The 17,589-nt window shown below is 55.0% G+C and overlaps 1 protein-coding gene, 1 non-coding gene and 2 pseudogenes across 3 annotated transcripts in view; 3 read left to right on the top strand and 1 right to left on the bottom strand.

Annotated features, from left to right (window-relative positions):
• LOC146823118 (maternal DNA replication licensing factor mcm6-like) overlaps positions 1 to 17,589 on the bottom strand; it is a 474,334-nt gene that overhangs the window by 406,032 nt on the left and 50,713 nt on the right. For both annotated transcript variants that reach the window (XM_085606624.1, XM_085606623.1), the window contains exon 4: positions 3,177 to 3,287. In XM_085606624.1, coding sequence (XP_085462750.1) covers positions 3,177 to 3,287 — 111 coding nt within the window. The remainder of the gene's footprint in view (positions 1 to 3,176; positions 3,288 to 17,589) is intronic.
• On the top strand, positions 6,608 to 8,952 carry LOC146823121 (18S ribosomal RNA; annotated as a pseudogene).
• LOC146823120 (5.8S ribosomal RNA) lies at positions 9,915 to 10,036 on the top strand (annotated as a pseudogene; the record flags this gene model as incomplete).
• On the top strand, positions 10,493 to 14,270 carry LOC146823119 (28S ribosomal RNA). Its single transcript, XR_014962360.1, has one exon. It is a non-coding gene; the product is annotated as a 28S ribosomal RNA (ribosomal RNA).

Below are 17,589 nucleotides of genomic sequence, written 5' to 3'. Positions count from 1 at the left end.
GCACAAAAGGGTTTGAGTTCTCCATAGTAATTTAAACAGCCTCCTGTGTTTCATTCCTGTATATATAAAGAACCTCAACTGCACATTCTTAAAACAGGCAAAGTGTAGTTATCTAGCAGGCACTAGGGTTATAATGTCAAATGGTGCAGCAGGTGCAGTGTCAACAGGGCTTATTAAAGCAAATGCCTTAAAAAGGCAGTATTTGTTACAACATACAAACTTCAAAGTATATAGAACAATAATTGAAAATGACATTGTACTGTTTAAAGAAAGATTGTAAACCATAAGTAACAGGGCTGTGTATTGGCACCGACCCTGTTCTGCCTCTTTGTCAACGGGGTAATCGCCCATCTCAATGGCACCGAATACACGGACGCCCCAAAGTTGAATGGCAGCAGGGTGCCTGCAATTATGTTTGCAGATGGCACCCTGCTGCTGTCCAAAACCCCTATGGGGATACAGAGGATCCTTGATTCTTTTGTGGCATTCTGCACAGACAGGGGGTTAGAAATCAATGCTACCAAAACCAAGTTTATGGTCCTGAACCCAACCCTAAGATCACGCCCGAACCCCCTACTGGGATCTTCACGTTTAGAGAGAGTCTCCACCTTTGAATATCTCGGTGTAACGTTGAATGAAACCATGTCTTGGGGAACACACCAGACTAGGGTTAATCTTAATTTAGTGCAGACCACTGGCGGCATTGCTCGGTTGATAAAAAGCCCCACATATCGACCGTTGGGGCCGCTTATCCAGATCTATAAGGCACAGGCCAGAGGAGCTCTGATGTATGGGGCGGAACTGTGGGGTCATATAGCCTCCTGCAGTTTGTCTATAACTGAGAATAATTTCATTAGACAGATAGTAGCACTCCCGTCTAGCACTCCGCTCCTCCCCTTGAGGATGGATCTGGGACTGAGACCAATAGCAGATGAACTAGGTCTCAGACCCATAGTCTTCTGGCGAAGGTTATGGAGCAGTGAAGAACTTTCTACCTACAGGGCGGAACTGAGGGAGTTTCTAACCCACCCTAAAGCTCTACAGATCCCGTGGATAAAATATATAAAAAAGTCCTGTGTGAGACTGGGGCTCCCCGACCTGTGGTCGGATCCAGCTAACGCCTCACTAAGGATCCCACGAAGAGCTTTGGCCAACGCTTATCACGAGCAGAAATTATCTATGGCCCTAGACTGCAAGGAAGAGGGGTCATTAACATCTGTATTCGCGCAAAGCAAGGACTCATACAGGCTGGAGAGGGTCCTGGACGCTATGTGTCCTGTGTTGGCCAGGAAGCTATTTCTCCAATGGAGATATGGCACATTGCCTTTGCGATCTTACACCAGCTCCTGGTCAACACCGCCCTCTACCAAGCAATGCCCGGCATGTGTGTGTGCCGAGGAAAGCGATCTGCATGTGGTCTTGTTTTGTCCAACTTACACGGCCGCCAGGAAACATTGGCTCCTACCACTCATCAGTAACCTTGGTTTTAGGGAGTACCTCCCGGTGTATAGAATTTTAAAAACTGACGTTTCAGGTCCAATTGTGTCTGCACTAGCTAAATTTCTTACTAATGTCTGGTATATTCGCACCCGTATCCTAAAGTCGCAGGCTCCCACCTAATTTTAAGTTCATAATTTTAATCGCATGGCCTTTTATCTGATTCACCCCAGTAGTATTTTTTTCGTAGGGTGGAATGATTTTATATTGTACCAAATGTGTTTCCTGATTATTTTTCTTTGATGGTTTTACATGTTTCATATGTGTTTTTTTTTTTTGTATATCTTTTATGAAATAAAGATTAAATAAATAAATAAGTAAAAATGCCAATGCAAGTGCAAATATTTACCATATGCTCATTGTTTCAGAGTTCATGGTCATGTTTAAAACAAATGTGCAGTGCAAAATAAAAACTTTGTAAGACATCTGTAATAAAATAGTCTCTCAATAAAATAATTTCACTTTCAGTGATATTGCACAACTCATCAAATGCTCATTTGGAAAATTTTAAGTTAATTTTAATTTGTTTATCTTAACAATGGACAATAACCAAACACATTTTCATCTAGGTTTTCTAATCTTGTTTTTGGGGATTTGCAAAAACAGTGCATAAGCTCTACTTGTATGGTTTTTCCAAACCCCTTTACCTATTCTCCCCATGGGAACACCACTTTCAAAGAAAACACAAGGAGATGGCGGACGGAGCACTGAAACTTTTCAGACACTCACCCCAGTCACAGATCTGGGTTTAATCCATCATCGATCTTTAGCTCACTTCACAACCCCAGTTCAGACCAAGCCATATGCAAATCAGCCTTGACCCGGTTCCTTTTGGGAACAGTCCAGCCTGAGCTGCCAATCCATGTATTCCCTGGACCGCAAAAAATTATCTTAGGACGGGCTTCAGGGTAACACCCCTCATCAGTCAGGCTAGCTTGAATCCAGTGGCAAAATGAGCAAGCGACCCACATCTGGGCATACCCTGATTGTTTATCTTAACAATGGACAGTAACCAAACACCTTTTCATCTAGTTTTTGGTATCTTGTTTTTTTGGATTTGCAAAAAGAGCGCTTACGCAGTACTTGTATGGTTTTTGAAACACCCTTTACCTATTCGCCCTATGGCAGCACCACTTTCAAGCGTACTTGTCAGGTACCATTTACCTAATCCCCCCACTTTCTAATACCAATAGTAACAGCACAACATATTGCCTATTCGTACACAAACAAGTCAGAAAACTAAGACTTTCTGTAACTTATATTGTACAACTACTCAACAAGGTACCACTTACAACCATAAAAAGCCTATCGTTAATCATATAGGCAAAAACTGATGCATTTACTAATGCTTGGTTTTCTAAAGTAGTTAATCAATGGTGTCAGAGTTAACAGAAAGTTATGCGATTACCAAATAAGGGTTATCCTCTTTTAAATAAAACAGCAAGCAATTAGACATTTGTTTGTGTAATTTCCTTGACTGCGGTCATACCAAGATCCAACCTTAACTCTCGACCTCATGAAAAGATGGTTGCAGTAACGGATCTAGGTTGCCAGAGACATTAAACAATATAGGTAGCATTTCATTAATGAAAATAGTGGTCCAGGCACATTTGTCAAGATTTATTAATGTATTCAAAATAACCTTAACGTTTTTTAAAAAAATACATTCGAAAACTTACTTTTGCCTTGAAGGAAAATCTGAAAAAGCTAAATAAAACTCTTTGGCAGCTGGAACGTTTCCACAACCGCGTGCAAAATTACGAACAGCCCGGCAGAGATATGGGTAAACCCTGGAAGAAAGAAAATGTAAAACCATTTTAAATTTCAGATTCTGAATAGACTGCGAGTGTCATGTACTCTGCAGCTAAATGTTCAACTTTCAAAGTTCAAAAACATAATTGGGACTAATTAAAAGGTGTGGCTGATGTATCTTTATCCAGAAAGCTCAGCCCAACGTAGCTCCAGCGAGTCAGGAGCCATGTTAGGCTTTCAGGACAGCCGCATAGAATGTGCTTACATAAAATGACAACTAACAGATTCAGTGCTACTAGACTTTGACACACCTGGTACAGTCTCATTTAAAGCTCAACATGCATTGAGCACGCCTCTGGCGACAAATTCCGTACAACTGAAGACCAGTCAATGCTTCTCCTTTGTGGTGAATATTTTTAACACAATAATGACATGCTTCATCATTTAGGCTTTCTCCTCTCAGTGGGAAAACCTAGTCCCACTGAGGGCTACAACCCCCGCACTGAGAGGTGGGAGCTCACGGATGTTTTATATGTCACCTTCTGGTGAGTGAGGGCATTTGTCCTGAAAGGGATTCCTTTCCTTATTAGGGCACCGTCATTCTAGACACAGTTGTATTACAGTATTCTTCTTTTTATGCACATGTTTTAAAGTTGCTCAGATCCGAGAGGTTATTTGTGTGTTATTTGTGTGTTGTATGATTACTTACTGGGGAATATACCTCTTGCGGGTCTTTAAACTTGTTCCCTCGGACCCCCTCCTCCCTTTTTGTGTGTTACCTATAAAATAGGGACTACCACATCTTCATATTCTGTTTCTTCTTGTCTTAAGGCAAGTATTTATTTTTCTTTTGTCTTTTATTAGGTTTCTGTTTGGACGGCTGCCGATAGCAGACGAGAGAATGAAATGGGTGGTCTCTAAGCTGTTTCTGGGGATGACAGTTGTGCTTAGCCACTGTCTCCTCCACTGCAAGTTTACATTTGTGTTCGGAGGACACTGCTGAGCAGTCCTCCCCCGGAAGTCCAGGCACAGAGAGCTCCTGCAGGCCTCCCGGTGCCTGAGGCCCAGCCAGGGTCTCCAAGCACCTGGTAGACAGAGCCCCCGAGCCTTCTATGGGCAGACGGAAACCCTCCGACGAAGGCTCTGGACGGGCAGATTGGCCTCCTACGGGCCCGGCCATCAGGTCACGCTTTTCCCCTGGGACCTCTGGTCATGTGCAATGCTTTCCAATGGGGCAACCAGATGGACGGGCTGCCCTGGAAGTCCATATGAGGTCTCATTTGCCTCCCAGATCCCAGCCAGGGCTCCATGATATCGGGTGCATCCGCGCCTAGGGTCCCCCAAGTTTCGTGGTGCGCATAGGTTACCAGAAAGAGGGGTAGCTTTCCTCCAGATTACCAGGGGCAGGGTATGCCGGAACCCCTCTCGGGCTGGCGGTTCTCAGCCGGGAGACCAGATGGGCTAGGCCCGGACAACACCTCCCCACCGTCCGGGGCTCACTCCTCCAGCCCACAGCATGGCAAAGGAGCCCAGGACAGGCTCCACCGGTCCTGGGCAGTCCTCCCCCGGTCATCCAGGCCCCGAGAGCTCCTGCGGGCCTCCCCGTGCCCGAGGCCCAACCGGGGTCTCCGAGTCCCCGGGACGCAGAGCCCCCGAGCCCTCCGGCGAAGGCTCTGGGTGGGCAGATTGGCATCCTACGGGCCCGGCCATCAGGTCGCGCGTAATGCTTTCCAATGGGGCAAAAAGATGATCGGGCTGCCCTGGAAGTCCGGATGAGGGCTCATTTGTCTCCCCGATCCTAGCCAGGGCTCCATGAGTTTGGGCGCGTCTGCACCTAGGATTCCCTGAGTTTCACAGTGTGCACGGGTTACCAGAAAGGCGTAGATTTCCTCTGGATTACTAGGGACAGGGTACTCCAGAGGCCACCCAGTCCGGGGTCCGTCCTCTGGCCTACCACGTGCAGGCTGCCCTGGATTAGGTCCTGTGGGCCCGGGGATGCTCCCCCTGTGCCTCTGGGCCTGGGAGACCCGGCTGGATCCAGGGGCCCCACTAGGCCCCGGGTGGGTGCTCCAGCCCTGGACCCAGTCCCCCAGCCTGCCTCTCCAAGGGCCCGGGACAGGGGTCCGTCTGTCCCATGCAGGTCGGAGGGCCCATCGGCTCCCCCTCGCATCCCCTATGGCCGAGGCGCAGCTGGAACCCCGGGCCTCTGGCCCCCCATGCCCCGGTGCCCACTGACTCTTTCCTTGGTGCACAGAGCAACCAGATGGCCTCTCTTTTGAGCCTGGCCATCTGGTTGCACCTATCCCCTCAGCCATCTGGTTGCACGCAATGCTTTCCTATGGGGCAACCAGATGGCTGGGCTTCACTGGAAGTCCCAATGAGGGCTCATGTGCCTCCCCGATCCCAGCCAGGGCTCCAGGAGGTCGGGCATATTCGAGCCTTTAATCCCCTGACACCTTGTGTGCACGGATTACAAGGGGTGGTAATATTCCTCTGGATTACTAGGGAGAGGGTCAGTCAGACCTCCATGAGATCCAGCGTTTGAGACAGGGGAAGGCACAATCCGAGCCTGCCCACCAGGGCACCCAGGGGCCCAGGTACACACCTGCCTCTCAGCCCCTTCCCAAAGCTCCTTTTCCTCTGAGCCTGCTCAGTCAGACCTCTGTGAGATCTGGCAATTCTGGGACGGGGAAGGCTGCACCCGGGCCCGCCCACCAAGGCCCCCAGGGGCCCCGGTCCACGCCTGCCTCTCAGCCCTTTCCTGATGGACCTTTCCTCTGAGACTGCTTGCCACGGGAGCAGGCAGGGACACGAAGCCGGGATTACCCCACGTAGGGCAGCCTGCCAGGGGATGCCCTGGCCGTACTTTGATCGATTGGACACTCGGTTCTTTTAGGGATGGACTGCTTAACCAGCCTCGGCTGTCTCAAGCAAGGAGCTTCCACCCTGCATGGACCATCTGACTCAAGGGCCTGCAGCGAGGCTCTTCACACTACCCAGCAGAGTGAAGGCACAGCAGCCTGGCAGCTCGTGCCCCCCAGTGGTCCGACCCGAGCGGAAGTGGTCAGGTGGCACCAGGCCCTCAAATGCTGCTGCTCAACAGGTCTGTAGGCCCCGTGCACCATGCCATCACCCCTCTCTGCCGAGCACATTTCCAAAGCAGCTCGGAACAACCGTTCTGAGGGGTGCTGCCACTGCCAGGCTCCAGCACCCCTGCGTCTCGCTCAGGCTGTGCCCTCCCGCCCAGCCGGGCAGGCTCCTTCCCCTAGCAGGCTCCTGAGAGGAAGGGGTGCGTGAAGGTTGCCGGTCAGGGAGAAGGGCACATGGCCCCCCAAACACCCCCGTCAGCAGGTGCAGCTAGCTGGTTGATCCTGCCAGTAGCATATGATTGTGTCAAAGAGCCAGTCATGCACGTGTAAGTACACTCGGCCGGTACAGTGAAACTGAGAATGGCTCATTAAATCAGTTCCTTTGATCGCTCCATCTGTTACTTGGATAACTGTGGTAATTCTAGAGCTAAGCAAAAACCAAAGGAAATGGACGGAGTGTTGAACATTGCAAGCACTCACCCCCAGTCAACTGATCTGGGTTTAATCCATCACCGTTCTTTAGCCCACTCTGCCACCCCAGTTCAGACAGAACGGTGATGGATTAAACCCAGATCAGTTGACTGGGGGTGAGTGCTTGCAATGTTCAACACTCCGTCCATCATTTCCTTTGGTTTTTGCTTTGTTCGCCATAAGTTGGCAGGGTATGCTCAGACGTGAGTCCCTTGCTCACTTTGCCACTGGATTCAAGCAAGCCTGGCTGAAGACGGCTGAAATACCAGAAACCAGTCCTAGGAAGCTTGTTTCCGGTCCAGGGAAGACATGGCTTGGCAGTTTGGGCTGGACTGTTCCCATGAGGCACAGGGTCAGACTGATTTGCATACGGCCATGTCTGAACTGGGGTGGCAGAGTGGGCTAAAGAACGGTGATGGATTAAACCCAGATCAGTTGACTGGGGGTGAGTGCTTGCAATGTTCAACACTCCGTCCATCATTTCCTTTGGTTTTTGCTTAATTCTAGAGCTAATACATGCTGATGAACGCTGACCTCCCCGGATGCGTGCATTTATCAGACCAAGACTAATCCGGGCTCGCCCGGCCGCTTTGGTGACTCTGGATGACCTTGGGCCAATCGCACGTCCCCGTGATGGCGACAATACATTCGGATGTCTGCTCTATCAACTTTTGAGGTTACGTTCTGTGCCTACCATGGTGAACACGGGTAACAGGGAATCAGGGTTCAATTACGGAGAGGGAGCCTGAGAAACAGCTACCACATCCAAGGAAGGCAGCAGGCATGCAAATTACCCACTCCCCACTCGGGAGGTAGTCACAAAAAATAATACAGGACTCTTTCGAGGCCCTGTAATTGAATCAGTACACTTTAAATCCTTTAACGAGGATCCATTGGAGGGCAAGTCTGGTTCCAGCAGCGGTAATTCCAGCTCCAATAGTGTACATTAAAGTTGCTGCAGTTAACAAGCTCGTAGTAGGATGTTGGGATCGAGCTGGTGGACCACCGCGAGGCGAGCTACTGCCTGTCCCAGCCCCTGCCTCTCAGCGCCCCTGGATGCTCTTGTTAGTGTCCTGGGGGTCCGAAGCATTTACTTTGAAAAGTTTTTAGTGTTCAAAGCAGGCCGGTCGCCTGAATACTTCAACTAGGAATAATGGAATAGGACTCTGGTTCTATTTTGTTGATTTTCGGAACTGGGGCCATGATTAAGAGGGACGGCTGGGGGCATTCGTATTGTGCCGCTAGAGGTGAAATTCTTGGACCTGCGCAAGATGAACCAAAGTGAAAGCATTTGCCAAGAATGTTTTCATTAATAAAAAACGAAAGTCGGAAGTTCGAAGACTTTCAGATACCGTCGTAGTTCCAACCACAAACTATGCCGACAAGCGACCCGGCAGCGTTATTCTCATGACCCGTCAAGCAGCTTCCGGGAAACCAAAGTCTCTGGGTTCCGGGGGTAGTATGGTTGCAAAGCTGAAACTTCAAGGAATTGACGGAAGGTCACCACCAGGAGTGGCGCCTGCGGCTTAATTTGACTCAACACGGGAAACCTCACCCGAATCGGGCACGGAAAGGATTGACAGATTGCTAGCTCTCTCGATTCTATATGTGGTGGTGCATTGCTGTTTTTAGTTGGTGGAGGTCAATTGTCTGGTCAATTCCGATAACGAATGAGACTCCTTCATGCTAACTAGTTACGCTACCCCCAGCGGTTGGCATCCAACTTCTTAGAGGGACAAGTGGCATTCAGCCACACGAGAGAGCAATAACAGGTCTGTGATGCTCTTGGATGTCCGGGGCTGCACGCACGCTACACTGAACTGAACAGCGTGTGTCTACCCTTTGCAGGCAGGTGCAGATAACTCGCTGAACCCCGTTCGTGATGGGGATTGCAATTATTTCCCATGAACGAGGAATTCTCAGTAAGTGCGGGTCATAAGCTCGCGTTGATTAAGTCCCTGCCCTTTGTACACACTGCCCGTTGCTACTACCGAGTGGATGGTTTAGTGAGGTCCTTGTATAGGCCCTGCCGGGGTCGGCAACAGCCCTGGTGAAGCACAGAGAAGACTATCAAACTGGACTATCAAGAGGAAGTAAAAGTCGTAACAAGGTTTCCGTAGGTGAACCTGCGTTAGGATCATTAACGGCAGAGCAGCGTGAGCTACTGCCTGTGCCAGCCCGAAGCCCTCGGCTGCCATCTGCAAGCACACACCATAGGCACAGGTCCCGGCCCTGTCCTGGCGCGCCCCGGCCGGCAGAGCGGTCTGCGGCCACATGGGGCGCTCAGGTGAGAAAGGGCCTTCGGCGGGCCTCTTTCACCAAGGAGGACCATTCTGACGCGTGAGGGACCGGGGATGGGGGCAGCCGCAGTCCCTTGTCCCTCTCTGGAAGGGGCACAGCGGTAGGCCCTCCCGAGATGGAGCCCTAGCTCACCCGGCATGACCCCTGCGGTGGGTGGAAACCGAATGGCAAGGCATTCCCGGGCTGGTACCAACCGCCCTCAAAAGGCCCAGCTGCTGGCTGGGTTCTCCTGCACCCAAGGCCCGGCCGGGATCCGGGCAACTGAGAAGTGTAAGAGAAGGGGCAGAGGGCCTGCAGGGGGACCCCGGCTCCGCTCGGTGGGAGGCGTGCAGGGTGGGGAGCCTCCTGGCTCTTCCCTTCCGGTGCCTCCAACCCGGGCAATGGAGGGGTGGGAAGAAAACACCAGCCCACCAGCATGGCTCGGGGCTGCCCGGCGACGGACGGCTGATGTACAGGTGGGGCGACCCTCCCTTGTTGCCAGGTACCTGGTTCGACACAGTCCCGTGCAGCCGGGCCGAGGGGTTTGAAGACTCGCGTGGTCCCGCCTGGAGGGACCAGCGGCTGTGGGGCTGCCTGCTCCTGTCGCACTGGGAGCACCCTTCCTTGCCTGTGGGGGGGGGGGGGTGGAGACTCCTGGGCCGAGCACCTGGTAATGGTTCTTTTTTCCCCAATGGTGCATTCTGACTCCAAGAGGGGAAGTCTTGAACGGGGCGCACGGGCTGTCTCGCCGCACGGGCGGTGGACAGATGGAGTCTCCTTCCTCCCAACTCTCCTGCACCCACAGGTGGGCGAAACGTTGCCTGTGACTCTTGGCGGTGGATCACTCTGCTCGTGCGTCGAAGAACACTGAGAATTAGAGTGAATTGCAGGACACATTGATCAGACACTTCGAACGCACCTTGCGGCCTATGCCTGTCTGAGGGTCGCTCGATTGTCAATTGCCAGGGGCTTCCCCAGGACGCAGCTGGGGCCATTGCAGGGTTAGCTCCGCTTCCCTTTGTCCCCCCCACAAGGTCAGACCCCCGATTGCCCATGGCAGGGTCCCTCACCGGGTCCTGCCTTGGAGGCATGCCGCCAGCACACCTAGCCCCTCATCTGTGCCTCGGCTGGGGGCGGGATCCAGAGTCTGGTCCACCCCATGCCCTTCCCGGGGTACCTGGCTGCGTGCTGTGCTTGGCTGTCTGTGGTGTCCCACCGGCTGCCGCGCGGACGCGCCTTGGTCGCCCACCTCCGCAGCCAACTTTCCGGAGAGTACGAACCTCCTCAAGATCCGATTTGGGGAAAGAGGGTGCGCACACTACCGGGACGACAGGCCCCTGCTCCGGCAGGGACCTGGCCTTCCCCGGTGGCTCCCCCTGATGCTTCGGTGTTTTATTTGACTACGACCTCAGATCAGACGTGGCGACCTACTGAATTTAGGCATATTACTAAGCGGAGGAAAAGAAACTAACCAGGATTCCCCCAGTAACGGCAAGTGAAGAGGGAAGAGCCCAGCACCAAAACCCTGTCCGGCGGCAGGCGTGGGAAATGTGGCATTCAGAAGATGGACTACCCAGCGTCGCTCAGGGGGCCAAAGTCCTGATCGAGGCTCACCATGCGGACGGTGTTAGGCCAGTAGCAGCCCCCGGCGCGCTGGGATCGGGTCTTCTCGGAGTCGGGTTGCTTGGGAATGCAGCCCAAAGCGGGTGATCAACTCCATCGAAGGCTAAATATGGGTGCGAGACCAATAGCCAAAAAATACCGTAAGGGGAAGTGGAAAAGAACTTTGAAGATAGTTTAAGAGGGCGAGAAACTGTCAAGACGTAAACGGGTGGGGTCCGTGCAGTCTGCCCTGAGGATTCAACATGGTGGGAAGGTCAGTGGCCCGGGAGTTCTGGATCCCCTCCGCTGGACCAGTGTCCGGGCCCTACCCAGCTCCCGCAGGGCGCATTTCCTCCGTGGCAGTGCTCCATGACTGGCTCCGGGTCAGCTGGGAAGGCTTCGGGGTGGCAGGTAACCCTCCGGCAGAGGGTGTTACAGCCCCCCTGGCAGCAGCTTTGCCATGTCCGCGGGGCTGAAGGAGATTCGACCACCTCCACGTCCTCCCCGGGCACCTGCTCCCAGCCACCCCTCTGGGTGCACTGGGGAGGGGAAGGGGGGACAGGCCCCCTGCTCCCGGCGCGCCTGTCAACTGGGGCGGACTGTGCCCAGTGCGCCCCAACCGTGTCATGCCACCGGGCAGGGAGGCCTACGCTGGGCACCAGGGGTCTGCAGCGAGGTCGATTAACCACCCGATCCATCTTGAAATGCGGACCAAGGAGTAACACGTGCGCGAGTCAGAGGGCTGAGCGAAACCCTGTGGTGCAATGAAGGTGAGGGCCGGCACGTGCCGGCTGAGGTTGGATCCCGCTGCACTTCCATCGGCGGGCGCACCACCGGCCCATCTCACCCGCTCCATCAGGGAGGTGGAGCATAAGCGTGCATGATAGGACCCGGAAGATGGTGAACTATGCCTGGGCAGGGCGGAGCCAGAGGAAACTCTGGTGGAGGTCTATAGTGGTCCTGACGTGCAAATCGGTCGTCCGACCTGGGTATAAGGGTGAAAGACTAAATCGAACCATCTAGTAGCTGGTTCTCCACAGTTTCCCTCATGAAAGCTGGCACTCGAAGCCCCCAGTTTTATCTGGTAAAGCGAATGATTAGGGGTCTTGGGCCGAAACGATCTAAACTTATTCTCAAACTTTAAATGGGTAAGAAGCCCAGCTCACTGGCGTGGAGCCGGGCATGGAATGCAAGTGCCTAGTGGGCCACTTTTGGTAAGCAGAACTGGTGCTGCGGGATGAACCGAACTCTGGGTTATGGCGCCCAATACAGATGCTCATCAGACCCCAGAAAAGGTGTTGGTTGATCTAGACAGCAGAATTGTGGCCATGGAAGTCAGAATCCGCTAAGGATTGTGGAACAACTCACCTGCGGAATCAAGTAGCCCTGAAAATGGATGGTGCTGGAGCGTTGGGCCCATACCCGGCAGTCGCAGAGAGCTGCGGGGTCTAAGCTGTGATGAGTAAGAGGGCCGCTGTGGTGCGCACGGAAGCCCATGGCGAGGGCCCGGGTGGAGCCACCACAGGTGCAGATCTTGGTGGTAGTAGCAAATATTCAATGAGAACTTTGAAGGCCGAAGTGGAGGGTTCCATGTGAACAGCAGCTGAACATGGGTCAGTCAGTCCTAAGAGATGGGCGAGCGCCTTTCGGAAGGGACGGGCGATGGCCCAGTTGCCCTCAGACGATTGAAAGGGAGTCTGGTTCAGATCCCTAAACCCGGAGATGGGCGCCTTCGCGGCGTACAGTGCAGTAACTCAAACAATCCTGGAGAAGCCGGCGGGATCCCCCGGGAGAGTTCTCTTTTCTTTGTGAAGGGCAGGGCACACTGGAATGGGTTCGTCCCGAGAGAGGGGCCCCAGCCTTTGAAAGCGTTGCGGTTCCAGCGGAGTCCAGTGAGCTCTCGCTGGTCCTGGAAAATCCGGGGGAGATGGTGTAAATCTCGCAATGGGCCGTACCCATATCCGCAGCAGGTCTCCAAAGTGAACAGCCTCTGGCATGTTGGAACAATGTAGGTAAGGGAAGTCGGCAAGTCAGAACTGTAACTTCGGGATAAGGATTGGCTCTAAGGGCTGGGTCGCAAAGTGGGGTTAGGTGGGCGCCAAGGCTGGACGAGGCGCCTCCCTCCGGGGATCGGCGATACTGGACATGAGCCGGGCCCTTCCTGTGGATCATCCCAGCTGCGGGGATTGCCTCTCCCCATGCCCCCTCCCCGGGGGTGTGGGGCCAGCGTTCTGCCTCAGGCGGCATCTAGCAGTTGACTTCGAACTGGTGCGAACCAGGGGAATCTGACTGTTTAATTAAAGCAAAGCATCGTGAAGGCCCGAGGCGGGTGTTGATGCAATGTGATTTCTGCCCAGTGCTCTGAATGTCAAAGTGAAGAAATTTAATGAAGCGTGGGTGAACGGTAGGAGTAACTATGACACTCTTAAGGTAGCCAAATGCCTCATCTAATTAGTGACGCGCATGAATGGATGAACAAGATTTCCACTGTCCATACCTACTATCTACCGAAACCACAGCCAAGGAACCGGGCGTGGCAGAATCAGCGGGGAAAGAAGTCCCAGTTGAGCTGGACTCTAGTCTGGCACTGTGAAGAGACATGAGAGGTGTAGGATAAGTGGGAGGCCCTTGGGCCACTGGTGAAATACCACTACTCATTGTTTTTTCACTAACCGTGAGGCGGGGGGCGAGCCCCGTGGGGCTCTTGCTTCTGGCTCCAAAGCTAGGCGCCGACTGGGCGTGACCCACTCCAGGGACAGTGGCAGGTGGGGAGTTTGACTGGGGCGGTACACCTGTCAAATGATCACGCAGGTGTCCTAAGGCGAGCTCAGGGAGGACAGAAACCTACCATGGAGCAGAAGGGCAAAAGCTCGCTTGATCTCAATTTTCAGTACGAATACAGACCGTGAAAATGGGGCCTCATGATCCTTCTCACTTTTTGGGTTTCAAGCAGGTGGTTTCAGAAAAGATACCACAGGGATAAACGGCTTGTGGCAGCCAAGCGTTCATAGCAATGTCGCTTTTTGATCCTTCGATGTCGGCTCTTCCCATCATTGTGAAGCAGAATTCACAAAGCGTTGGATTGTTCACCCACTAATAGGGAACGTGAGCTGGGTTTAGACCCTTGTGAGACAGGTTAGTTTTACCCTAATGATGTGGTGTTGCAATAGTAATCCTGCTCAGTACGAAAGGAACTGCAGGTTCAGACATTTGGTGTATGTGCTTGGCTGAGGAGCCAATGGGGCGAAGCTACCATCTGAGGGATTATGACTGAATGCCTCTAATTCAGAATCCCCCCCCTAAACCGTAACAATACCGCAGTGCAGTGGAACCTCAATTGGCCTAGGATAGCCTGCCCCTCTCGGGGGAGGGGGGGCGGTGTGTACAGCCACTCGTTTGGGGACTGGAGAACAGATGGAAGGGGGCCACCTCCATCACCATTAGTGCAGCGCATGTTCATGGGGCACCCGGTGCTAAATCATTCGGAGACAACCTGATTCTGGGTCAGGGTTTTGTAAGTAGCAGAGCAGCTACTTCGCTGCGATCTAGTGAAAGTCAACCTCTGAGCCAAGCTTTTGTCTCTCCGTGCGTGGGCGCCCACGGATGCCCTCCTCCACCGCACCGAGGGGTGGGTCCCTCTGCTGCTGTGGCCGGACACGGAGAGTGTAACGCAGACCTGTGGGAGGCCGCCTCCACTACGTGCCCTCTGGCACAGGGGCCTCCTCCTCCCATCCCTGCATCACCAGGATGAAGGGATAGGGGCCACCATCCCTTGGGAGTCAGCAGGGTGGTCAGATGGCCTGGGCCTCCCATTCCCCTGCTCCTGCGCAAGTCGAGCAGGGAGGCGATCAGCAACCCCGTGGAAGGAGCCTCCCAAGCGGCTGCCTCGGAGTACCTGGCCACCCTCACCAGACTGCAAGGGCGACTGGGTACAGCACCCTCCCAGTCCATCTGGGTGCTGGGTTATCCTGGGCCATCTGGCCACCTGGCTGCGTGACCAGATGGCCCTGCGGGCTGGATGACCAGATGGCTGGGTGACCAGATGGCCCTGCGGGCTGGGTCACCAGATGGCCGGCCGGGCGACCAGATGGCCGGCCGGGCTGACTCCAACTGTTGTCCTTCCCCAGAGTTCTGTAAGCCCCCACTACGTGGGGGCTTATTAGTCCGTAAAAATGGGCTCCCCGGGCAGGCCTTCGGGGATAGGACGTGGCCTGGGCTTAACCCTCCTTGGTTCCAGCCGAGGGTCCGGGGAGGCTTGGCCTGGCTAGGGTTCAGAAGTCGGGCCTGGGGCTTGAGCTCCGTTTGGCAGGCCCTGGGGTGAGGGAGCCCCCCCCCCATCCCGCAAGCCAGCTGAGGGTCCATCGGGGGCCAGGGAGGCTCTCCCGTGTACGCTCAGGGAGGGCAGATGGGTGTCCTTTTGGTCTCCGACATCTGGTCGCACCTATTCCCTCGGCCATCTGGTCGCACACAATGATTTCCAATGGGGCGACCATATAGCCGAGCTGCTCTGGAAGTCCCAATGGGGGCTCATTTGCCTCCTCGATCCCAGCCAGGGCTCCAGGAGGTCAGGCGCGTCTGCGCCTAGGGTCCCCAGAGTCTCGCGGTGCACACTGGTTATCAGAAAGAGGGGTAGCCTTCCTCCGGATTACTAGGGTCATGGTATGCAGAGACACCCCTCCCCATTCGGTGGTTCTTAGCCGGGGACCAGATGGGCTGTGCCCGGACCATACCTCCCCACCGTCTGGGGCTCCCTCCACCGGGCTGCGGCGTGGCAAAGTGCCCGGGACGGGCTCCATCAGTCCCGGGCAGTGCTCCCCTGGGCGCCTGGGTCCCGGGAGCTTCTGGGGCCTCCCCGTGCCTGTGGCCCAGACGGGGTCTCCGAGCCCCAGGGAAGCAGAGCTCCCTAGCCCTTCAAAGGGCAGGCGGGAGCCCTCCCGCAAAGGCTCGGGTGGGCTGATGGGCATCCTTCGGTCACGGCCATATGGTCGTTTCTTCTCCCCTCAGCCATCTTGTTGCACGCAATGCTTTCCAATGGGGCAACCAGATGGCCAGGCTGGCCTGGAAGTCCAGATGAGGGCTCATTTGCAGCCCTGATCCGAGCCAGGGCTCCAGGAGGTCTTATGCATCCACACCTAGGGTGCCCCGAGTCTCACCGTGCACACGGGTTACCGGAAAGGGAGGTAGCCTTCCTCAGGGTTATTAGGGACAGGGTACTCCGGAACTCCTCCTGGCCTAGCGATCCTCAGCCTGATGGGCCAGGACAGCCCACAGCCCGGGGTCCATCCGCCAGTCCTGCTGCATGGCAGGGTTCCTGGGACAGGGTCCTGCCGGCCCATTGTGGCTTTCCCTTCACTTTTAGGCCTGGGAGCCCTGGCTGGGTCCAGGGGCCCTGGGTCGGGTGCTCCAGCCCTGGGACCCATCCCCTGGCCTGCCGCTATGCCAAAGGCCCGGAACAGGGTTCCGTCGTGCCCGGGGAACCTTCTCCTGCTTGGCTGGGCTTAGAAGGTCTGTCCAGGGCCCCCTGAGGGAACCGGGGAGGTCAGCCTCCCCATCCCGGGCTCCATCCTCAGGCCTGCCGTGCAGCAAGGTGCCCAAGACGTGGTCCCATGGGCCCAGGGAGGCTTCTACTTTGACTGTGGGCCCGGGAGCCCCAGCTGGGTCCAGCGGCCCTGCTGGCCCCCAGGTCTATTGCTGCAGCTCTAGGCCCCGTCCCCTGGCCTACCGCTCAACCAAAGGCCCGAGACGGGGTTCCGTTGTGCCTATGAAGACTCCCCCTGCTTGGCCTATCCCCTCTGCCATCTGGTCACGCCTATCCCCTCGGCCATCTGGTCACGCGCAATGCTTTCCAATCGGTCAACCAGATGGCCGGGCTGCCCTGCAAATCCCTATGAGGGCTCATTTGCCTCCCCGATCCCATCCAGGGCTCAAGGAGCTTGGGCACATCCGTGCCTTGGGTCCCCTCAGTCTCGCAGTGTGCATGGGTTACCAGAAAGGAGGGGAAGAGGGGGTACCCTTTGTCTGGATTACTAGGTACAGGGTCATCCAGAACCCCTTTCAGACAGGCGGTCCTCAGCCGGCATCTGGATGGGCCAGGATGTCCCCCAGGCCGGGGCTCCGTCCATTGAGCAAACGTGTGGCGTGGCGCCTGAGGTGGGGTCCGCGGCGGCATCCCCTGTGCCCGGGACCCCGACTGGGTCCATGGGCCTCGGGCTCAGTCTCCTAGACTGCTGCTCCACCAGGGGGCATGAGACAGGCTTCCACCGGGCCCGGGGAGACTACCCCTCCTGGGGTCCCTGGGGAGGGCAGCCTCCCCACCCCGTGCTCAGTGGAGGCTTCCCCTGCGTGCCCAGGCGACGGAGCTCTGGCTGGGTCCAGTGCCCCCGCCGAGCCCCGGGTCAGGTGCTCCAGCCCTGGACTCCGTCTCCCGGCCTGCCAGTGTGCTAAAGGCACGAGCCTCCCCCTGCTTGGCTGGGTTCAGGAGCTCCGAACAGAGCCCGGGGATGGGAGGGCAGCCTCCCCACCCTGGGATCCGTGCTGCTGCATGGCAGGGTGCCCGGGACCGGGTCCCATGGGCCCGGGGAGGCTTCTCCTGCACCTGTGAAAAAGTTTTACGATTCTTCCAGAAAAAAACGCCTAACTACTCCGATACATCTGTCCCATAGCCTGCACGCAAATTTTAGGCTGGACAATGCAATTTTTGCATGCAGGCTATGGGCCACATCTATCAAAGAATAGTTTTGAAATTCTCAAATAGCGATTTTTAGAGAATCGCAATTTGAAAATTCCAAAACTAATCTTTCCTTAGGTTGGAGTGCCATCTAGAGCAAGTCCAGTAGGGAAGGTGTTGGAATATGCCTTAGGTTGGAGCGCCATCTAGAGCAAGTCCAGTAGGGAAGGT

The sequence above is a fragment of the Triturus cristatus genome, chromosome 5_2, assembly GCF_964204655.1.
Source record: "Triturus cristatus chromosome 5_2, aTriCri1.1, whole genome shotgun sequence".
NCBI lineage: Eukaryota > Metazoa > Chordata > Amphibia > Caudata > Salamandridae > Triturus > Triturus cristatus.
The sequence above is the reverse complement of the archived record's forward strand: the minus strand, read 5'-3'. Positions and strand labels throughout refer to the sequence as shown.